The sequence below is a fragment of the Rhinatrema bivittatum genome, chromosome 4, assembly GCF_901001135.1.
Source record: "Rhinatrema bivittatum chromosome 4, aRhiBiv1.1, whole genome shotgun sequence".
Classification (NCBI taxonomy): domain Eukaryota; kingdom Metazoa; phylum Chordata; class Amphibia; order Gymnophiona; family Rhinatrematidae; genus Rhinatrema; species Rhinatrema bivittatum.
In genome coordinates, this window is record NC_042618.1 from 20,798,214 (window position 1) to 20,823,341 (window position 25,128).

General features: G+C 42.9%; 1 protein-coding gene across 1 annotated transcript in view; it reads right to left on the reverse strand.

The window, feature by feature from the left end:
* Positions 1-4,918: 4,918 nt before the first annotated feature.
* Positions 4,919-25,128, reverse strand: part of FBLN5 (fibulin 5) — a 97,050-nt gene continuing 76,840 nt past the window's right edge. The window contains 4 exon segments of the mRNA XM_029597812.1: positions 4,919-5,683; positions 10,561-10,756; positions 19,462-19,588; positions 20,698-20,820. Of these exon segments, the coding sequence (XP_029453672.1) occupies positions 5,522-5,683; positions 10,561-10,756; positions 19,462-19,588; positions 20,698-20,820 (608 nt within the window). The 3' untranslated portion in view covers positions 4,919-5,521.

Below are 25,128 nucleotides of genomic sequence, written 5' to 3' on the forward strand. Positions count from 1 at the left end.
GCTGAATACGCGCTTATGTTTGGTGGTTGCTGTTTAGCCACATAAGTCCCTTGTGGGTGGGACAACTTAGCTGCATAATTTATACAGCTAAGTAGCAATATTCAGTTTTGGCCGCATAGGTTAATCAACTATGTTAGATGGTTATAACTTATACAGCTAAGTACAAATAAATACAAGTATATTCAGCAACATAGTCATGCCATTGAATGTACTGTATGATTTAGCTGGATAAGTTATATCCGGCCAAGTTACTTAAAAATAGCCATTTTTCAATATTGGACCCTAAGGATTTAAAAAGTCATATACATTTGTTATAATATTTCCCAAACACCAATAAGATATTTCAAAACAGTAGACACATGAAATAACACCCCATAATTAAAAATAATAAATAATTTAATAATTAAAAAATCTCCAGCTCTCCATACTATTAAATACATAAATACCAGGCATCTTTTGATTTCCCAGAGATTTTGTGGATTTGGGTGAAGGGGGGGCCACACAATCTTTATCCTCTCCCTTTCTCCTTCACACACATAAGCACTTTCTCTCTCATAGACATGCAGGCTCTCACACACAAATTCAGGCTCTCTCTTATTCTCATACACCCATGCAAGCTCTCGCTTTCTTATACAAACATGCAGGCACTTATCCTCTCATGCACACATGCAGGCTCTAACTCTCTCATACACACATGCAGGCACGCTCTCTCTTTCATACACATGCAGGTGCTCACTCTCATGCACATATTCAGGCTCTGTCTCACAGATATGCAGGTGCTCTCTCTCTCATGCACACATGTAGGCTCTCTTTCTCTCATATACACACACACACACACACACACACACACACACCTCTCAGGCATACTCCTTTCTTCTGGGCCTTGGACGCACTACTCCTTATTTACTGCCAGAAGGAATGTGGGAGGAGGCAGCCCTGCAACACCATGTGTCCTTTTGCTGACCCTGTAGGCCTTTCTTTGGGCCATGGCGGATTGGGCTCCATCATGGCCCCGCCGAGACCTCCCTCCGGCCATGTTGGGTTGTGCTCCGTTGCAGCCCTGCCAAGACCTTCCACAGACTGCATCGGGTTGGGCTCTGTTTTCCCATTCTTTCACTGCATAATACAGTCAGGTTTGTTGTGGTTACCAGAGTATGTTTGTGAGTGAGAGAGAACGAGTGAGCCAATCAGCATATGTTTGAGCAAGAGGACTATTTAAGCCAGTGGGCCTGTGTATGAGTATAAAAGAGAGCGGATTGAGCCAGATTGAGAAAGATTGAGCCCTCTCAGCAGGAGCTGAGATGAAGACCACATGACCAGTGCGATTGGCCCACCAGGGGATGCCCAATCTCCCGATAAGCCAATTAGGCCCTTGATATTTAATTGCAAAAGCTTGTGAATCCCAGTTCAATGCACTTATTGACTACAGTATGTCAGATTTAAGAACTGGACATAACAGGACTATAAGTTCCAAAAAAAACCCTCTCCATCATTTTGAAGCAATGCATCCTTTGCCCAAGGAAATTCCCTGCAACTTCAGTTAGGGAAAAAATTCAACTGAACAACTTGGGCACCCAAAAAAAGGCCTACTAAAAGTAATGCAGGACCTTCTGATGGAGTCTTAAATGTAGCTCTTCTTGGAACATGTCCTGCACTACTTTGCACTTACATTTTGGACTGCAAAATATCGGGTGTGGATATTTCTTTCCTCACTCTCCCCCACTCCTTTCTTGAACAAGCAGGAAATTAAAACTTTGAGTAAAAAATACAAATCCCTATTAACCAAATACCGTGAACATATCAATAAAGCAAAAAAAAAAAAAAGACTATTATGCTAAACAGATCAATGGCATAATATTTAATTCCAAATTACTCTTTGAAACAGTTAAAAGCTTAATCAAGGACCACCCCATATTGAATAACCACTACTTTTCAAAAGAACTCCTGCAATGAATATGCCACTTCTTTGTTAGACAAAATCAATAGGCTACAAACACAATTCTTAACCTGCTTAACAACAAAAGAACCTGAGGAAAAAACATGAGCAAGCAAAATGGAACACATTCAACACAGTATCTAAACTCAAAATTAACCAAATCATTACAAACATTAAACCAGCTGCACCCAATCCCAAGTTCCCTGAAAACAGTACACAGTGTAATCACTCCAACAATCACAACCATAATCAACCATTCGCTACCAGAAGGATTGGTCCCCGCTGGGGCAAGAAAACCTGTGATTAAATCAATCCTAAAAAATAAATCTGGCAGAATTGATGATTGGGACAATTATTGACCTATATTCAACCTGCCTTTCATCACTAAAGTCCTTGAAAAAGCAGTGTTATCCCAATTAGAAAGCCACCTAGAAGACAATAATATCCTATACCCAAACCAATTTGGATTCAGAAAATATCGCTCAACAGAAACTCTACTCATTTCCTTAACCGAACCTATACTACAGGTGTTTGACAACGATGAATCCTATACACTAGTACTAATTGATCTAACTGCAGCCTTCGACACAGTAGATCATACTCTACTATGTCATCAGTTGAGAAAAACTGGACTAGACGGAAATGTGATCAAATGGTTCTCTTCCTTCCTAGCAGAAAGGTCATTCCAAGCCAAACCGGGCAATCACATATCTAATACCTTTCCAATCGATATGGGTGTCCCCCAGGGTTCAGCACTCTCAGCTACTCTATTCAATATTTACATGCTGCCTCTGTGTACATTACTAGCGGAACTAGGAGTCAACTTCTTCCTATATGCTGATGATATACAATTCTACATCCCATTCAACAAATCATTTGAAAAAACTGCATCGAATCTGTCAACATATATGAAAGCAATACAACAAAAACTATCTCAGCTGAAACTAACACTAAACATTAAAAAAATGGAAATTGTGTGGTTAAGGAGAAACTCCTCTACAGTCAAACCGCCAACACTAGATCTGGGTAATTTTAACATTACACCATCAGATCAAATTCGGGACTTAGAAATTCAGATCGATGAGATCGCACTGTTTTACAAACACTAATATTCTTCTAATAGACTTCTAAAACCATTACAGTTACTACAAAATGCATCAGCTAGACTCTTACTAGCGACAAGGAAATTTGACCACATCACCCCCTCACTGATAGCACTGCACTGACTACCTGTTCAATCGAGAATTCATTATAAAGTAATAACTCTAATTTTTAATATCAACAACATTAACCCCTGCTTAATAGCAGTGTCACTTCAACCATACATTCCGCAGCGGGCCCTAAGATCGCAAAACAATAGACTCTAAAGGTACCAGGAAGCTGATCAAGCAAATATAGACTGGTCATCTTAGTTGTCAAAATAATTTATTGTCAAGATCGGGTAAACTTCACAATTTTGAATTGTGTATGCTTGAGGCATGGGAGTGTCAGCTTATCCTCCAGGGAATATATTATTCGAATCGTGTGGTTATGCTGTTGAGGCAACCTTGGTGATACAATCAGCTTTGGAGATTATATAGCAATTAAAGTTTGATTGATTGTTTACACTACCTGCAGTGAAGTTGACCCAATCTTGATAATATATCTCCTTGAGGATAAGCTAACGCTACCGCAGCTCCAGCACCATACAAACTAATTTAGATTCAGACTGAGTATTATCCATTTCCGTCCATTACAGTCCATATATTTACAAGCCCCTAATGCAGCCTTTTTCCAGGCAAAATTCGGCCAGAGTCAGGCTATTTGAAATTTGAATATGCTCTACTGTATAATCTTTGTCTCCACAATAAATTATTTTGACAACTAAGATGACCAGTCTATGTTTGCTTGATCTGCTTCCTGGCTCTAATAGACCATCTACCATTTTGTTTCTTGGGACCTTCTAAATGTACCTACAACATGGAGTATACACAAATAAGAGACCAAATGTTTTCCATAGCGGGCACCAAGCTGTGGAACTTTCTTCCAGGGTCATTACATACGATTACAGAAAGAAAGAGTTCCAAACATGACCTGAAAACATGGCTCTTTAGAAATGCATATGATTTAACTTAAAATATCAATATGCTGATATCTTCACTATCACAAAAGTCATAGATAACATTAGTAGAATGAACAATAAGTAATGAAAAGAGGTAACGTGCAACATGACAACTGACATGTGAAGGACAATGAAATAGAAATTATGGATTACAAACCATTATCATAGCCCCCTAGTTAACATGTACTTGATGTTGATGTATTGACCTAAAAAATGTATTTGCTATTGTGGTAACCTAGAATATGAATGTTGACCAAGTATATGAAAGATGACCCAGAATATGAATGCTGACTTTGTAAACTGTTGTCAACTTCTTTTGGAACGACTGTATATAAAATGCCTAAAAAATAAATAAATAAATAAAATCACTATTTCCAAATTGCGCAGGCAGATGACTTGCAGGCTTTCTGCCTGATCCTTAAATATGACCCCTGATGATTTTTTTCCCACTATTTAGTGCATCATTCTTCCAACCCATCTTTCCTTCAACAGGTAGCACAAGAGAGGTCTGTAGAGGCAGGGATAGCATGCTCTGCAACATGCAAGGCCAATGGGATCCCTGAGGCACTCATCCTATAGAAAAAGCTAGAGAATGGCTTGGACGGGCAGCGGGGAAGGTCATATGGAAGCAGATACTGGGCATTCTTCATTCATGCCTGCTTTTATTCAATGGCTTATCCAGAGAAAACAGGAAAACAGTCATGGGAAGACAGCAGAGACAGCAGGAACGGAGCTCTTATTGCAAACTCCTTGACAACTGTGGTTTTTGTCCTTCAAATTAAAATCAAGGTCAGAATTACTAGAGAATGATAGCCCTTTCCTTCTGTTTTGACACCAGTGAAAAACAAATGAAATAAAGAGATTTTCAGTTGCAAATGTCATGGGTTTTCAATCATTTGAGCCTTTATTCACAGCCTAGAAAAAAAATGAAGTAAAACAGCCCAGTCAGACTTCTATCCATTGCGCCCTTTAGGGCTTATGTGTGTTGCAGATGAAATGTATACAGGCCTGAGTGTTAAGGGCCATAATGGCCACATGCTCTAGGGGGGACCCTGGATGGCAAAAAAAATAAAATAAAACAGGTCACTGGAGGGTTTAGCTTCAGGAAAAGCTTCCCCTCCAGTCTTCAGCCACCAATGGGTCTTGTCTGGCGTAGGGCAACCCTCAAGTGAAGAAACGGTGGGATTCTCTCTCCCCTCCCCCACTCCCCTTTCAAAAAATATAGGAAAACGTACAATGTCCGTCTTCTGGAGTCTGCTGACATTAAATTTTCAGTTACCTTCTTTTCACAGCAAATACTGTATACAAGAGGGGCACCTGCAATGGCTTCTGCCAAAAGAACTGGCCAGTGCCAGTATCTGTGGCTGCACTGATTTATTGTACGTCAGCCACCGGGCCTTTGACAGGATTTTGAGGAAACCATTCAGCAGACAGAGGGGGCAATGTCTTTTGCTGTGCGATGTGTATAGAAATAAACTCAGGACTCAGAAGGGATGCTCTGCTATGAATATCTTCAACCTGATGACAGAGCTGCCTCGAAAATTGACCACGGTGTTGACGGTGACCATCTCCAAGTCAAGTTCAATCTCCCGTGGTCCTTTTATGGGACGAGTCATGACCAGGGTGGCACTGATGGGTCCCGTTTGCTGCAATGGATGAAAACAGAAGCAGAGAAATTCATGACAGCTGGTTGGGTCTGATCTTAGAATTCCAGCAATGTTGGATTGTGAAAATGGCCAGTAAATTCAGCGGCCAATCCCCCAGATGTCCTCCAATTAATTCAGTAATTTAATGATACTCGCACTCTGCTTTTTCCAGTGAAAAAGCGGATAACAAATAAAAATAAAAATACAAAATCCCATTAAAAATAGCTACAGGACAGCTTCCTAGTATAGGTTACAGTTAAATACATATAACATAGCACTCCAAACCACATAACCAATAAAATAATACGTAGTACGCAACAAATCCCATCCTCCTACCAGGAATCCGAAATGCCTCACAGGGCAATTTTGTTGACACTTTACACTCCAGTTTGGTCATACAACCTAAGATGGTAACTTTGAAATAGGCACGCGGGCGTACATGTGCGCACGTTTGCCGGCTCACGCCAAGGGACATGGCCATTTTATAACATACGTGCGTATATGTGCACATGGTATAAATTAGGCTGAAAGCGCACACGTGCGTGTAATTTTAAGTAGGCGCGTGCCTATGCATGCAAATACTGCTTCTACCACATAAGTGGGGGGGATTTTAGTAGACGTCTGCCAATGCAATTACCAGTTTTCCCAGTTCATTCCCAGTTCGCCCAGGTAAGGGATAGGACTTCCTAACCCCCCTAATTAAATAGTCTCCCTTTTATCCTGTTAACTCCGACCTCTAAAACCCCGCTCACCTCTTTACCTTTTTTCCTGACTTAGGCACCATCCATAGCAGAAGTAAAGCTATGCGGCAGGGGATCCTGGTGCGCGCTTGTGCGTGTTTTTATGCGCTGGTTTCATTGAGATATCCAATAATGCCCATGCCCCATCCAGGCCATGCCCACACCCTGCCCCTTTCTTTGAGAGAAGTTTTTTTTGTGCATTTAGTGGGAGATACACGCGTACACGGGCACCTTTTAAAATCCATGCAACATGCGCCGGACCAACTTGGGCGCATCTCCCGGTTTCGGCGCGCGCCAGGCTTTTAAAATTCACCTTTATGCTCTTCTTCTCCTCCTCATACTGAGAAACCAAATCAGAGGGTTTTATTTCTGATCTCCTCCTTAAAACTCAAAAAGACATGGCTTGCATGTCTTCCGGAAACTCAGATAATTGCATCAACCGCCCCTGTTCATATCACTGCCCTCTGAAGCATTCACCCCTTTTTGTACCACTTCTCCTTTAAGCATTCACCTGATGACTGCTCCTCCAAGTATTCATTAGCTACATTCACCCTCTTCTCCCCTCACACTCTTTTAGAGTTCACTGTCTTTCCCTTGCCTATTCTGCCTTCCATTGTTGATGATTGCAGATGGGGAGAGGTGGGGAGAAGAAGCAGGGTGAGTAGGAGGGCAGGGATAAGTAGAGAAAACCCTTTGATCCACTCTCAGGTCAGGAGGGGGCAGGAAGGTTGGAGCAGAATGGCTCTTCTCTGCACTGTTCTATTGTGTGATCTTCCTGCTCCAGTGCCTTCCCTCTGCCCTGCTACTCAGCTTCCTGAGGGCAAGGGCCACATTTTGCACATGAAAGAGCCACATGTGGCTCCTGCACCTCAGGTTGGCCACCCCTGCCCCAGTGACTCTAAAAGGTTAAACACAGGATCTTAAAAGTTACTTGCAACCTTAACAGCAACCGGATCAACAAAATCGAGAGTGGAGTGGTCCTTTCCCACCTTCTGTGGCCCTACAACTATTTCTGAAGCAGTGTTTTGGCTAAATCTGAATCTGGGAAGCAGCTTTGTCCAGTAATCCCAAGTACACTGAGCGACAGCAGTCAACTTTATAAAAGGAAGGCCCGCATTACCAGTCTGGGATCAGCCCTACAAAGGACAGGGATGAATCTGCTTAACCAACCTCAAATTTCTAAAGTCTTTTTTAGCTGACGAGTCGAGAGAAGTGCTCAGACTTCAGACTCGCTGCTGCGGAGTCATTAAAAACACATCCCTACCACTGGGAGCGATTAAAATATGGGCATAGCTGATCATCCCACCCACAACAACTCTGTCGGAATTTAATTTTAATCTACTTGCTGATATTCAGTCTCTTGTGGCCAAGGAGCATTGATCCAACAGTTGAAATGCAAACTCCAGCGCTTAGTATGGAGAAAAATCTGGATGTCCTCTGTATAGTTATGGTGCCCATGGTCAAAGCTTCCGATTAGGGAATCCATAAGGGAAAGGCTCAGCCAGTTCTGGTTTTGCCTCTCACTTGTCCTCCACTCACTCTTAGAGAAACATGAAAAAGATGGGGGTAAAACCAGGAGCGGCTCAGCATGTCCCCCGATGACTGCAATGCTCCCAACCAATGCTGGACAAGGACAATTCTGACAAACACAGCACTGAGAAGAAGTTGAGATGTGAGGAGGAAAGGAGTGATACATAGGAAGGAGAATGTGACAGAAAGCTGGTGGTGGGTGGGATCGTCTTAGGTCCCCACTTTGCATACAGCAGACATCACTCCTTGGACATAATCCTGAAACACATTTTTTGTTTTTTGGGTTTTTTTAAAGGCGCATCTTTCTTATTGTGTTAGTTTGCTATATATATATATATAATTTCTTTGCTCCTTCCAGTTTGCAGTGCATAGGGTGAATCCTACTTTGAAAAGAGTTGATGTAGGCTAAAACTGGAAGAAACCCTTGTAAGAGGGAAGCAGTCAAGAGTGTCAGAAAAGTCTCCGAGGAAGGACAGAAAGGCTTCCCTATCCAGATCTCTGCCCTCTGTAAATGCTCTCTCAGTATTCATTTGTGCCTGGGGCCATGTTCTCATACAGGGTATGGGCGCCACCTGCTGGCTGTAAATCAGAAGCATGAGAAATGTTTCTCGATAGCAAAAAGTGCAAAATCACTGGATGTCTTCACACCAGATTAACAGAAAGTCAGGGGCTGTTGGAATGAAGAGTTTGTCACGCAGCCCGGGTTACCACAGCAGAAACCATGCTGCAAATGGATTCTTTGATTGCCTGGGCCAGCCGAAAGCGAGAATGCCGGGCAGGCAGTGTTCAAGACCAGAGGTGGGGAGTCTGCGTCATTGCTCAATAGTGACTCCTGCTGCTTGCACCTGGGATGCACGTGTACTGGGCACCAGAAGGAGCCACACCCCTTAGCCAAGGAATGTCACTGCAATGCCTGGGCTAGGTGAGGGATTATAAAATAAGGAAGAAATCTATGGCTGGTTGCGAATGAAGGTTCATGGCACTGTAGCCAATCAGAGACTGGTTCCAATTGAGTCAGAAGCCAAAAGGAACAGGAGGGATGATACCAGGCCGAAAAAATAATGAAAAAAAAAAAAGAATTCTACAATGTAAATGCTCAACAAGTGGATTCGGCATAGTACAAGAGAACACACAGGGGTTCTGCAATGTCAGAGCACCACATGGGGATTCCACAGTGTTAAGTGCACCACACATGGATTCTGCAGTGTCAGAGTGCCACACGTGGATTCCGCAGTGTCAGAGTACCATACAGGGATTCCGCAGTGTCAGAGTGCCACACGTGGATTCTGAAGTGTCAGAGTGCCACACGTGGATTCCGCAGTGTCAGAGTGCCACACGTGGATTCCGCAGTGTCAGAGTGCCACACGTGGATTCCACAGTGTTAAGAGCACCACACAGAGTGCCATATGGGGATTCTGTGGTGTCAAGAGCACCACACGTGGATTCCACAGAGTGCCATATGGGGATTCTGTAGTGTCAAGAGCACCACACGTGGATTCCACAGTGTCAGAATGCCATATGGGGATTCTGTAGTGTCAAGAGCACCACACGTGGATTCCACAGTGTCAGAATGCCATATGGGGATTCTGTAGTGTCAAGAGCACTACACGTGGATTCCACAGTGTCAGAGTGCCATATGGGGATTCTGCAGTGTCAAGAGCATTGTATTCTGTTAAGGGTAGAAACTGCCTCTCTGAGCAGATTACCCCATGCCTTCTCTTAAGGGCAGTAACTGCTGCTCTGTGCAGGACACCCCAATGTTTCTGTTAAGGGTAGTAATTGCCTCTCTGTGCAGATTACTCCATGCCTTCTGTAAAAGGGTAATAACTAAATGTTACACCTAAAGTTAACAGAGATTACCCCTTTTCTTCATTTCCATCTTCTAGCCATTAGGAATCCTCTGTGTTTATTCCATGCCCTTTTCAATTCCATTATCATTCTTGTCTTCACCACCTCTTTCATATTTTATGCTACATTGCTGATTTAATTGTTTATGTATCTTTTTATGTTTTATGTATTTAAAAATGTGCTTATTTATTTGTGATTATAAGCTCCTTTCCCCTACCCCCACTATGAATTTAAGACAATTATGGGTGCCAATCCTTATCAAAAGCCTCTGCAGGCACGAAACTGATCCATGTAATGCACAAATATACCATGAACCACTGAAAAAATGGTTTCAGGAAAGGACATTTTTAAAACGAGGATTGTGTCCATTCTAAAATTAAGAACTTGTTACTTGAAAAGAAGTTCAATATAAAAAAGCAGCATTTTAGGACAAAAAGAAAAGGAGGCCTGAGAGTAAGACCTCCCAAGAAAGCAGTACAGCCCAACAGCAGAATGATAAGCCAATACATTGGGTTATAACCTGGACAGTATTGTTGCTTTTCTTTTATATGTTGAATGCGTACACTCTGGACGGTGCAATACAAGTAGCACACATCTGGGAATTTCTTCATCATGTATTTATCACATTGATCACAAGAGAACATACTTGCTATATGTAGATCACATGAAAGACTCTCACCAGAGTGTACAGGGTATTCCCTGAAAGGCCCCCTCAGGCCTGTGCTCCCCATAACAGAAGTAAACATAAGAGCTACCTACCCTCATGTAGAATTCTCTGCCCTCGTTCCCAGACTTGATCTGGAAGATGAAGTAGGCCCCAGGGTAGCGGCTAGTGGCTTGCATCTGGAAGATGTCAGAAGGCACCGTACGCTCGGATACCATTTCCATGTGTCTGTGCAGAATCGTGAAGGGCTGGTCTCGGCAGCCGGGGTTTTCAGAGGGACACATGCAGCGACTGGCGGAGACAGAAACAATTACATTCTACACTTCTAGTCCACGTTGCTTCAAAATATGAAGCCAAAGTGGTTCACATCACATATAAAAATACAATAATCAATACAGAATAATCCCTAATATACAGAACAGCCCTGTCCTCAGTCTCACTAGGGAACAGGCCATCTTGTAACACAAAGCTAAAAATAAACCATCATTCCAAAAAAATCCACCAAAAATCAAACCCACACCTACCCCACTAACTACAAAAACAACAACAACAAAAAAGAGTGCATCTCTCTGTTATGAACCTCATTAATCCTCGCTTCCCCGTAGACCTTTCAACCAGGACCGGGAGGCAGCTTTTCCTGAAGCTTGGGAGAAGGACATGCTGCCTCCTCTGATTTACTGCTTCCCAGGGTTGGCCATATACTTATCTGGAGTTGCATAGGAACTGTGGAGCCCTCCCCACTTTAAATGTAGTGTCCCATAGGCTCTGTGAGCCTCTCGGGATCTCTGTATGGGACCCCCAAGTCCAGGATCTGAAGTAAGTGCCCTTGTCAGTTACCTCTGCTGGTTCCCCTGTATTTTCAAAGCCAGCATAATATAATCTCTTTTGCACTTGTAAGTCAACGGCTTAAGCACATGTATTCATTTAAAAAATGTTCCCTGATAAGCTAAGGTATAATTTAAATAATAAAGGAGACAGCTTCTGTCCATTTCTTTCAAAGTCAGGAATATGTAGAGGGGAATAAATAAATGTTCTTTGAAAGACAAAGGAAGAGTAATCAGTTCCTGCTTATGGTGGGCTATCGAGAGCCAGTACTCTCCTTTGAAGTCAATGGGAAAGACTTTGATCCTAGCAAAGGGTTTTATTGGCTGAAAGCCAGTGCTATGCTATTTTCTAGACTATACTGCCCCCATAAGGGCACTCCAGTAAGGGAGGAGGATGTTATAATTTACTTTTCTTTTATAGAACTGGATAATACTTAGAATTAAACTCACAAATGGCATACTTTTGCATCACAGTTAAGGTAAGCGATACTTGCCTGTAACCAATAACAACACAACCAGCACCTACCGACTTATTCAACTTCTGGTAAGTTGAATAAGTTGTTGAGCAAGTGGATTGGATGTCTTTGGTATGAGGCATTTGCTGATTGGTTCTTCTTGAAAACCCAGGTGATTTTAAAACTCTAGAGTAAGATTGAGAGCATTAGACCGCCATTAATGTGCTGGGGAGGAGGCGAGTGAGCACCTATGTGATTTGAGAGTGAACTTTATTCCAGCAGCGAAGGAACAATTTTGTGGTAACGTCAGGACAACCCTTGAAAAAGAATTGGCTTCGAAACTTGTACAAGTCGTGGGTGAATCGATGAATGAACTGAGTTAAAGAGATGCCATGATCCTAAAGCTAAGTAATTGTGGGGGCGGTCATTAGGAACTTAGGAAGCTTTGTTTGGCTCAACAGATAAGCACAATAAAAGTTTAGTTAGATGGCACGATAATTTGGTAAATTTCCACACACTTGGCACAACAATTGAAATATAAAGTAAGAGGAGGGTCGATGTGTTTATGATTAAAAATAAGAGCGGTATAGCCTGGATGGCTATAACTTTAAAACATGTGAAACCACCACCTTCACCCTTAAAAAATGTTTTGGTTTGCACCAGAAGTTGAATAAGTCAGTAGGTGCTGGTTGTGTTGAAATTTAATTAAATTAAATAAGGTTGGGTTTCACAATTTCTATAATTCATGTATTCATAATTGAACCCATACCAATGATCTTTCAGTAGTTGGTTTGTAGCCAATAATAGACAAGATATCAACTACTAATAAGATTGACTACTAATCACAGCTGTCTCTTTGAAAACAGGAGTTTTATCTGAATAGAGGCAGAGACAGAGGGATATGGTTATGAGGTGAGATGTTACCTGCACTTGGCTACGGACGATAAGGGGGGAAAAAAAAGTGTTTTGCTGCTTTCTTATTCAGTTAGCTGAAACAAGCCTGCGGTGATTTTTCAAAGCTATTCGTATACAAATTAACATAAACATGTGTAAGTAGCATCTACTTGCATACATGCTATTTTATAAACATCAAACATAGCGTGTATTTTTGCTTTCATGTGCACATATACATGCATAAAAAGGGGGTGTCTGGGGCAGGCCAACATTTATGCACATAAGCTGCAATTTTAAAAAACATGTGCATAGAATTGCCAATTTCCCAATTTTACATTTGCTAATTATCTTGCATAAGTGATATTAAATCTATTAATTGTGCATTAGGTGGCAGGTCTAGGTGAACTGTGTGGAGCTCAGGCTGAAGAACCAGGAGGGTCTCAATGACATGAAGAAGGACTGGGCAAGCTGGTGGAGTAATCTGTAAAACTGGTCATTTCAATTACACGTGCCTGTATTAAAATATACTGATTTATGCGAGTATTTTTTAAATAGATAGGGAAAGTATGCACATTCAGTGCATTGAATGCATTCATACATAAGCATACAAATGTGCGTATGTTGCTGGGTAAAGATATGCGTATTTTTGATACGTGCGGGTTATACAATAATACTGTAAATCTGTGTGCGGCCATATATATATCATGTATATGCTGCCATGTGCAGTTGTTTGATTTATTTATTTTATTAAAAGTTCTTATAGTCCACAGCATCTGCAGTATTCAATGCGGATTACAATTTTAACATACATTATTGATTAAACAGAACAATTAATAAAACAAAACAACCAAATGCAATAAAAATAGGATTTTTAAAAAATTACAAAATTCACATATCTCCAAAGGCTTCAATAAACAGAATTGCCTTTATCTACTTCCGAAGTTTTTTCACATCTCTTTCCATGCGCAAACAGGGTGGCAGTTATCCTCTGTGCCTTTTTGGTGTTGGGTTGTTTTTTTTAACAAGAGTAATTAAGGTGATTTTTAGATAAATATGGTTTGTATATTTTCTAGCTACCTGAATGGTGTTATGGTGGTCTAGACATACTTGGAGAATAACGTTAAAAGACCTGTGCATGCATCCATATATGCACGTGTATGGCCACGCACAAATCTGCCCCATTATTTTATAACCTGTGCAAATCGTGTACATGCAGATTATAAAATATGCATAATTCTTCCCTGCAAGATTTGCATGTATTTAAGAAATATGCATGAATATTCAAGTTAACTGGATAAGTCTTAGGAAGTGATACAGTAAAGACAATGAGAATCGGACGATCAGAAGAAGCCCTTTATTTATTATTTAAGTAGCTCTCTTTAAGACCTTTCCAGCTATCTTACTTACCCCTAGATTCATCAAAATGTGTTAATAATGCCTGTGACCACCTATTGCTTTGCGTGGGTAGAATAGTAAACTTATTGCACTCTGTCTGTGAGAGAGAGAGAGAAAGAGAACCTATGTTTAAGGCCTTCATAGTACCATCAAGCTAGGTGAGATAACATAGTACAAAATTTCATCTATGTGAGACTTTCCTCCCTCCAAATGATGTCAAATCTTCACCAAGGTGTACTGTGCTGTTCATACGTCTCACTCTGCATGGGAAACTGGCCCCAAAAACCTAAACCACCACCAACACATCACCTCGAGCTATTAGATGGCCCTCCTATAGAGATATAAATAGTTGCACACTGTGAGCAACTCTCTAGAGACTCTCACTCTCACTCTCCTCTCAAGCCCAGAAATGGCCAAACTACAATTCTAAAAATGTATCACAAATTAAGTTACACCCATTTCAGGCATATCACAAAGCTTAACACTAAGAAAAAAGGTGTAGTTATTTCCAGCATTAAAACCACACAACAGCAAGCATTATGCTATCACAAGGTGCAATATTGCCCCTCATTTTCATAAATCCTACCCAAACACCTCCCTGATTCCACCACTTCCAAAAATTTGCATTCACGCCATGCGCTACTATTATCGCATGCATTATGGCGCTAATGCGTTATCGCATGCATTAACGCCATAACGCATTTTGATGAATGACCCTGTCAGCTGGTTAAGTAGTGTTTTTAAAGATTTATCCAGCTAAGTGATGACATGTGAATCTATGTGGCTAAGTGGTACTGAACTACTGTTTGAAAAACATATATGTGTGGAGACTTTACACATAAAATGATGGCAGAAAAGGACCAAATGGTCCATCCAGTCTGTCCAGCAAGCTTATGGTAGCATCTGCCGTGCCATACAGGTCACCCTTATACTTATCAGTTTCCCAGACCGTCAAAGTCAGGGCCCTTGTTGGTTACCATCTGAGTCCTATTCCCTGTTACCTCCTGCCATTGAAGCAGAGAGCAATGTTGGAGTAGCATCAAAAGTATCAGGCTTATTGGTTAAGGGTAGTAACAGCCTCATCAGCAAGTTACCCCTATGCTTAATTGTTTTCCCTGACCATAAAATTCAATGTCCTTGTTGGTTGCTGACAATCTAATTCCCCTTTTCCTCTTCTCCCCCTGCCATTGAGCAGAGAGCAATGATGGAGTTGCATCAAGAGTATGAAGGCTTATTGGTTAAGGGTATTAGCTGCCGCACCAGCACGTTACCCCCAGGCACTCCTTTCTTCATTTCCATCCTGTAGTCTTTAGGGATCCACAGCATTTATCCCAGGCCCCTTTGAAATCTTTCTCTGTTTTTGTCTTCACCACCTCTTCCAGAAGGGCATTCCAGGCATCCGCCACCCTCTCCTTGAAGAAATATTTCCTGACGTTGGTTCTGAGTCGTCCTCCCTGGATTTTTGTAATGTCCTGGTTTCTGGTCTTGTCAAATTAGATTGCAGAGAAAGTAGCACTTACCTCGGGTAAGTCGTTTTTTTACATGTGAAAGTCTGCAAATTTTCTAACATATGCGCATGAGTGAAATGACCAATTTTACCAATGAATCCACCAGTTTGCCCTGTCCTTCTCCAGGTCATTGAGACCTTCCTGGTTCTTCAGTCTGAGCTCTCCCCAGTTCACCCATACCTCCCACTCAGTACTTCACAGTAAAGACATTCAATATCACTTACGTAAGTTGCCAAATCTACACATGTAAGACTCTTCTAAAATAGCAAATTACATGCATAAATGTTGGCCCCGCCCCAGAACACCACTAGACTACACTTCTTTTTACACGTGTATATTTGCATGTGAACCCTTATTTGAATCATATGTTTATAAAACAGCATATGCGTGAGTACGTGATATTTGCACATATATATGCTGGTTCCATGCGCAACTTTTTAAAAATTTACCTTTATTAGTATTGGGCAAACTTCATTTTAGAGACTATTCAGAAAATGTGTTACTCAGAACAGAGCAGGAAATTTGTTATTCAGAATAGAGAAGTACATTTTTATGTCATTTTGGTGCAGATTCCCCAGGCGATTTCCATCATCAGTCAGTTGGAGCAACTGAACTGTAGAGAGATTCATCTAAAGTATTCGTCAATCATGTGAGATTAAACAGAGCATATGCTAATATTCTGGCCAGAATTTAAATGGGAATTTCATTTTAATTTGCTTGAACGGAAAACTGAGAGAAAGGGCAGGGTTTGTGGCTTTTCTGTTTATAATTTACAAAAAGCTAATTTTTCCATCTTTTCCAATGCAATGGGCTTCTGTCTTCTAGAGAGTATAGGAGTCTAAATGTGTTATGCAAGTCTGCATGGTTTTGCTTATATTTACTTGTAATAGCAATATTTTGTGGGTTTTTATATTTTATTGCATTTTTTGCCTACTCCAGCCTCTACTCCCCATGCCTGGGAGATCCTTTAATTGCCTTGGCATGTTATTCATGCCCGTTCTAAATCACACAGCTGAGAGGTGGAGTTATTTATGTAACACCTGTTATAGATGGGTTTACATACAGCTCATCAGAGGAATTTATACCTGAATTCTTTCTTCTTGCCCCATTCCCGTAAAACGAAAAAAATTAAGGCATAAGTATTTCGGCAGCACATGAGAAATGCAGGATTTCATTCTCACTCTTATCCTTTCCGATCGACTTTGCTGTAGCATAAGGGACATGATAAACACGCAGTACAGAACATTCAGGAGAACTGAGACGAAGATGCCCCGCCCCCTCACACCACACACTCCATCCCCTACATACACAACTATCATAGCACAATCACCAATAGGAGTAAAAGGTTTAGGGGTGAATTTTAAAAAACCAGCGCGCGCCAAAACCAGGAAATATGCAAGTATGTCTGGCCGGCATGTGCCACACAGATTTTAAGAGGCGACTGAATACACCCGTATCTCCCGGTATGCGCACAAATAAGAAGTTGCAAAAAAAAGTGGGCGGGGAATGGGCGTGGTCTGGGCATTCCGGGACTTTAACATAAAATGTGCGCGTTTTAAGGATTTATGCGCACAAACACGCACCCAGGTCCCCTGCTGGGTAACTTTACTAATGCTATAGATGGCGTTGGCACGCGTGTCTACTAAAATCCCCCCCACTTATGCAGTTAGAGGTGGCATTTGCACGCACACATGTACGTGCGAACAGCCTATTTTATAACATGCGTGCATATACACGCGTAAATTATAATATGGCCGCTGCCTTTGGTGCGAACCGGCCTACATGTGTACAAGTGCACTCGCGCGCCAGTGTCAGACTTGCCATCGCTGGTTTGGTTTGCTTTAAATCATTAGACAGCACAGAAAAGCTTGCCAGCCACACCTTTCCCAAGCAGCTGCCTGGGAAATCACCACAACCCGATGCTAACCACAATTACTACTCACTTTCACCTCTGTAGGAATTTGGTGCTCAAATCTAATAACCCTAAAACTCCCCTCCTTCCCCCAAAAAACCCCAGAAGTTTATTTTTCCTTACCTAATCTGGAAAAACAGAAAACACCAAACTGCTTGCAAGCATCCCCTGGCATCGTCTGTATCCAAAGCCTACTCACTGCGGGCAATGGATTCATGATTATGAAATCTCTCTACGGGATATATTCCTAGAAAGAAAAGGGCCTCTGAGCCCTTTTAAAGGGCTCACAATGTGGTGCAGAACATGCCAAGAAAAATAAAAGGCAATGAAAGAGCAGACCAATTCACACCTGGAATCAGCCTCAAAAAACCCAAATAAATAAATAAATAAATAAATAAACAAACCCACACCCCCCCCAGAGAAAAAAACAAAAAATCGTTCATAGTGCCAAATGCTTGGCTTCAAATTCTTTCAAAAGTAGTTGGAACCCCTCCCCCCCCTTCTCCCCCCAATATACCAGCATTTAAAACAAAAATGCTCAGACCCTTGTGTGCACACATCTGAAAAATAAATCAACTGGAAAGCAGTTTTGGCAGGAAGAAAATGGAAACGCCCACGGAATCAGCACAGGCCAACAGAGCCCAGTGCAGTCACAGTGTGAGGAATCCAGCTGCTGCAGCAAAGGCTGCTAGTGCACGGCGTGCGACACGCCTGTGTACAAGCACACGCGCACAGAGAATGCCTGTCACCTTTTGTAACTTTTCCAGTCTGCGTGCACGCGTCGATTGCCCGGCCACAGATCCCCCTGTACCGGGGGTTTTGCTACAAGGAACAAGGGTCTTCGCCGACTTGAAAAACCTCTGTTACCAAATCAAAGTCGTGGCAAAGAAGGGGGCAAAGCAAGGCTTCACGTGATTAAAACAATCGCTGCTGATTAGGTGTGGGAGGTCGCCGCCATCTTAGCTGCGTCACCCCCCCCCCCTTCCCCCCTCCCCAGCACACCTTCCTCAGAAGGTGAAAGTTTTTGATTTTGGAAATTTTTTGCAACAATAAAACAAACTTGCAGACCAGAAGGGATGGCCCTCATGCTCGTCATTGTCAAGCCGCAGACCTCTAAGCCCATGAACGAAGGGGGTTGCATTACTTCTGTGACATTCTGACAAAGGCCAACACACTTGGCCAACACACTTGGTCAATCACTACTTACTGTGCGTGTAACTTTGTCTCACTGTGACATACAATCTATCATTAGAGCAACTTGATTCTTCTTTTAAATGTTATTTATTGGAAGAATAAAACCACAGTACTGTTAACATTTTTTGGCGTACACCCTTGTTGTTAACCCCTTGATACAGGTAACTTGCGTCAAAACGCGATCCACATTTTTTGCCATTCTTATGTAAGTTGTGTTGACACTGTTAGCCACCAATTAACGTTGCCAGCCTTGGGATTTTTAAATTTGTTTCTTTAAAATGATTCCCCAATTTCTTTTTTAAAAAATGTATTTTTTTCTTTGCCTTTTTTATGCTGTTGCCTGGGAGTTTCTCTAGCACCCTCAACCATCCCTAGATAGTCTGACTCCTGACTGGGCGGATAAGATAACTTTTTCCAGCCCCAGGGCTGGAGGGACACCCTCCCCTCCTCAGAGGTGCATCCTTAGCACCTCTGGTTGGCCAGTAGGGGGCAGCAGCATCTGCCATTCTCACTCCTCCCGGCCTCCAGTTCGCCACTCCACGGTCTGCACAGGCCTGGCAGCTCATTGGATGCCGTTGCACAGAGTGATGCGGCCAGAGTCACAGGGCCAGCTCTGGGATCCGCATTAGCAGAAGGATTTGGATTTTCTTTAAGTCTTATTGCATGGTTCCTCCCCAGTTATGTTTCGAAGAGTTTGCTATCGCTGTGCTCCGGCATTACGATGGATTGATTTTTTTATTTTTTTTAATTTACATTTTAGAATAATGCAGCTCGCACGGATTTCTTACTTGCCTCCTGGGAACAGGTCACTCACTTGTCATTGATGGGTATATACGGATCCTCACATTTTACTGGAGCGAGACATTTATATGTCCCTGGGATGTTGAGACAGGTTTGCTGCACCGTACACGTGTGGTTCCTATGATCACACTCATTGATATCTGAAATGCAAAACCAGCAGATATTTAAAAAAAAAAAAACACAAAAAAACCCCAAAAAATATGATAATTATCTTTCTTTATGAATCAATCTTTTTGAAATATTAAAAGGCCCAGCAGTCTTGGAAGTCTGCACTGGAATGGAAAAGCTTGAAATATGTACAAATAGGTTCTGGAGACATTTGATTTGACCAACATAGACCGGACTCATTTCTAATTTAAAAATGGTGACTAATCAGACTTCCAGAATGAATTCATACATTTTACCATTTAGCATAACCTCGGGGCCTGGCTGTGCTGAGCAATCAGATGCCCCTTCACGCTGCAGCAGAACTTACGCTACAGTCACTCTGGATCTTGCTTTACCACTGAGAGCAGAAATGAATACATTTTTACATAATGCTCAGGGACGGAGATCGGATTTTTTTCGCTTCTAGGCACTTTTGGTATTTTCACTCCCCCGTCTTCTGTAAGGATCTATTGCAGGGTAACAGAGAGCTGTTCTCTGGTGAATGAGCTTCAACAGATCTGGACGGCGGCAAATCTTAGCCAGCCTGCCAGCCCTAAATGTTTGCCACCCTAGGCACAAACATAATGGGTGCCTGTTGACAAATCCAGGGCTGGTAATGCTGTAACCAGACAATTCACTTTAATTTTAGATAGCAGTCACTAAACTATGGTCCAGGTCTGCAGATATTCACATTTGATATTGTTGATGAACATCGCAGTTGTAGTTTCCTCTTGTGACCATATTCAGTGTGAGTCTTCCCTGGGGGGCTGGCAGTGTACAACAGGGCAGATGTGGCTATAAAACTCACCCTCCATCAAATTTCTATGCTTGAGCATTCGAGCCATGCCACCTACAGCAAAACCACTTCAAATGATTTTATCTGCTCTCAGCTCCACCCTTCCCTTCTCCATCTTTCTTCACGTCCAAGAAAGGAAAACTTTCTGATTTACTTTCTCTTCACCAGCGCTACAGCAGTCCCTTGCCCCGGAGGCCATCCTAATAAAATAACGAGGCCCAGCACCATGCCCTCGGAATCACGGCGCCTCCAAAGGCTGCCTCTGTCCGAAGGTGCCACGTGGGTCGGGGGGGGGGGGCTTCTTACCTTCGCAGCTCCTGCTGTCGTCGAGCAGACTGTAGCCGGAAGGACAGGAGCAGAAGTAAGTGCCGGGCTGGTTCACGCATTTGTGCTGGCAGAGGAATTCCGAGAAGCTGCACTCGTCCATATCTAGGGTGGAGCAAACGTCAATGAGAAGGGAAAAGCTGTCCAGGAAACAGTGCGCCAAGAAGCGTCTCTCATTTTCAAAAATGTTCCCCCCTCGCACGCTGTCCATCACACTGCCAGTGCCCGCCAAGACAGGACCGTAATCCTCCTCCCCTCGCCAGAAAATGTCATTACTCCAATGCTCCTAAAGTGGCTCAAACAGAAAAAAAAACCCACCAGGACAGAACAGCAGATTTTTCATATTCAGACACAGTGCGGCTAGCAATTCAATAGCGAAACCGCACTATTCAATATGGCTGGCTATCTTAAAGTTAGCCGGCTAACTATAGCCGGCTAACTTTAGGACAGCTCTTTGGCCCGACCAGACTTATCCTAAGTCATCCGGCTAACTCTGAATATCGGAGTTAACCGGTTAACATAGCTGGCTAATTCAACTCCTCCCAGTTATGTCCCTGGAACGCCCCTAAGTTAGGCAACTACATTCTAGCCAGATATCTTATTAGCCGGATAATCCATTTAGGCGGATAACTATTAAGTTACTCATCTAAATGTTTTTTTGAATATGGACATCATTGTGACTGCACATCAGGAGGTGGCTAGAAGCAGAACGCTGAAATGGCTTCTCTACTTTGAAGTAAATTATCTAACAATTACCTAGAAAGCACCAAATGCACCACTGCTTGGTGCTGAACTGCTGCCACGTAATTTTGGGGGGCAATTTGCAAAACCATCCGGGCAGGTGCAAAGTCCATGGGTGCTTTGCCCTATGGATTTTGCACCAGTTCTCCAAAGGAAAAGACTCTACTGCATAGCCTTCCCTTTGAAAATTGCCCCGGGAGAAAAAACGCCCATAGAGGTCCGTGAGTCTGCTTTTTCCAGCCAGACCTACATGTGTCATTGCCTCCCCCTTCCTAACCCCTCCTCCGGGAAAGCCACTGGAAAGATGCAGGTAAAAGGATGTGGAAGGTGGAACATGCATACTTTTACCCAGATAAATGGCTTTTTAAATTGTCCTGCCCATCAACGATACGGAGGATAGTATATGCAATGATATTGATCCTTTTCCAGATGATACCAAGCTACATCACATTGACATTAATTGCAGGAATCACTGGTTTTACAGAGGGCATGGGATACCCTAAAGGCCAAATGAGCAGAAAGCTAGCAGATGAAATTTAGTTTGGACAAGTGCAGGGATAGAGCATTTAGGGCAGAAGAACAGATAGGTGCAGCATACTCAGAAGAGAAAGGTTCTTTTCAGGATTAAGTAGGAAAAAGTCAGTGGTCTATTAGCCAATAACGAGTTGGAAGTTGGGGTACAAAGCCACGCAGTGTCAGGCAAATCTGGGTAAATGTTGGCATGCATTTGATAGTGTGGAAGCCAGGGACCAAGATATCAACCCACCATTGCTCAAGGCCCTCATCCTCTCATATTTGGATCATGGGGTTCAATCTGATGACCCTTCTTCAATAAAGATATCCAGGACCACTAAACCAATGCAGGTTACAGAGATGCACCGAAAGATTATGCAAGAAGGGATTATTTTCTTTAGCAGACATTTTTGAGAGGGTAGGGATAAGGGAATTAATTACATTTCAAAAATGTATTTGTATATGAATGGACCTTTTAATATCCCCCAGGGCAACAAACAATTGTTTATTGTTTAGTATCTGATAATTTGACCTTTTTCTATTGTGCTCTTAGAGCAGGCTATATAAATACATAAATAACAAAGACAGCATATACATCAACACTATCATCATCAAAATAAATAACATCAGTAAAGAAATGATAATAATAATAATAATAATAATAATAATAAAATTGCTAATAAAACAAAATCAGAGGGTATCCTTTTAGTCAAAAGAAAATAGATTTTACTACTTTTAGAGGAAGGATATTCTACTCAGAAAGCTGAAATCATAGAACATGTTTCCAAAGCTGATGATTATGGCAGGAACACTAAATCATTTCAAAAGTAAGTTGGACAAATTTTTCAAGGAAAAAGAGATGGTGGGGTTTAATGATATCCTCAGTATGCAAAGGCTTTGTCTGGCTAGCGTTTGGAGTTAGTGGGACAAAAATCAAGATTTATTTCCCCCGGCTTAGCAGATAAATTGTGTGTGTGCAACTCATTATGTGCACAGAAATTTATCTGGATAAAAAGAGGCAGTGTCGGGAGGCTTTCCAGGGATGGGGATAAACTTCAGCTGAGGAGCATAGATATTGAGTGCTGGCAAGCTAAATTTATGCGCATAAGTCCGGTTGGAAAAATAACAGCCCTAAAGTTATATGGTGGATTTTAAAAGCCGGGCGCGCGCCAAAATTGGGAGATGCGCTCGAACACCAGACTTTAAAAGCCGCCTTCCGATACGCAAATATCTCAAGCCGATTCAAAAACGGGCAGGGTTTGAGCGGGGGCGTAGGCATGCCAGAGTGGGGCCAGGCGACGTGTGCGTAAATACACACCTGGGTGTGCTCCCAGGTCCAGTGACGCTTAACTTTACTTCTGCTATGAAGGAGGTGTAACTTAAAAAAAACAAAACACAGCCATTTCTGGGGTGTTTAAAGGGCCTGGGGTAACTGGGGGAAGTGCAGGTTATTAAACCAGGGGGGTTTCGGAGGACCTACCTCTAGTCTGAGCAAACTGGTAGACAAAACTGGTGAAACTGGTCATGACGTGGACTTGAGTGGCTCGTATGCAGGTGTGTGTGGCTGTGCGCACTCAGTTTCAAAATAAAGTGCACATGTATGCGCGCCTATGCTATTTTGTAACATAAGCGCAGCACGCATGTGTGCGTATGTTATAAAATAGCTGCGTCCCTGGGCGCAAGGGATGTGAATCGTGTCCTCGATCGTCTTAACGATCGATTTCGGCTGGGAGGGGGAGGGAATCGTATTGTTGCCGTTTGGGGGGGTAAAATATCGTGAAAAATCGTTAAAAATCGTTAAAAATCGAAAAATCGAAAAATCGAAAAACCGGCACATTAAAACCCCCTAAAACCCACCCCCGACCCTTTAAATTAAATCCCCCACCCTCCCGAACCCCCCCCAAATAACTTAAATAACCTGCGGGTCGTTAAAAATCGAAAAATCGAAAAACCGGCACATTAAAACCCCCTAAAACCCACCCCCGACCCTTTAAATTAAATCCCCCACCCTCCCGAACCCCCCCCCAAATAACTTAAATAACCTGCGGGTCCAGCGGCGGTCCGGAACGGCAGCGGTCCGGAACGGGCTCCTGCTCCTGAATCTTGTCGTCTTCAGCCGGCGCCATTTTCCAAAATGGCGCCGAAAAATGGCGGCGGCCATAGACGAAAAAGATTGGACGGCAGGAGGTCCTTCCGGACCCCCGCTGGACTTTTGGCAAGTCTCGTGGGGGTCAGGAGGCCCTCCACAAGCTGGCCAAAAGTTCCTGGAGGTCCAGCGGGGGTCAGGGAGCGATTTCCCGCCGCGAATCGTTTTCGTACGGAAAATGGTGCCGGCAGGAGATCGACTGCAGGAGGTCGTTCAGCGAGGCGCCGGAACCCTCGCTGAACGACCTCCTGCAGTCGATCTCCTGCCGGCGCCATTTTCCGTACGAAAACGATTCGCGGCGGGAAATCGCTCCCTGACCCCCGCTGGACCTCCAGGAACTTTTGGCCAGCTTGTGGGGGGCCTCCTGACCCCCACGAGACTTGCCAAAAGTCCAGCGGGGGTCCGGAAGGACCTCCTGCCGTCCAATCTTTTTCGTCTATGGCCGCCGCCATTTTTCGGCGCCATTTTGGAAAATGGCGCCGGCTGAAGACGACAAGATTCAGGAGCAGGAGCCCGTTCCGGACCGCTGCCGTTCCGGACCGCCGCTGGACCCGCAGGTTATTTAAGTTATTGGGGGGGGGGGGGGTTCGGGAGGGTGGGGGATTTAATTTAAAGGGTCGGGGGTGGGTTTTAGGGGGTTTTAGTGTGCCGGCTCACGATTCTAACGATTTATAACGATAAATCGTTAGAATCTGTATTGTATTGTGTTCCATAACGGTTTAAGACGATATTAAAATTATCGGACGATAATTTTAATCGTCCTAAAACGATTCACATCCCTATGCCCATGCCTGTGCATGAAAGTGCACCCGTGAGCCCCTTTGAAAGTTACTGTCCCTGTGCATAACTTTATCTGAGTGTATTCAGCAGCAGACGTATCTGGATAAAGTTACATTTTTTTATTTTACCCAGATAACTCACCCCCTCACCTGCTCTCTGATGTAGTTAGAAGTAAGGGAAAAGTGCTGATCTAGTAAGGATTTCTCCCTGTACTATAAAACTGGTGAATTTAA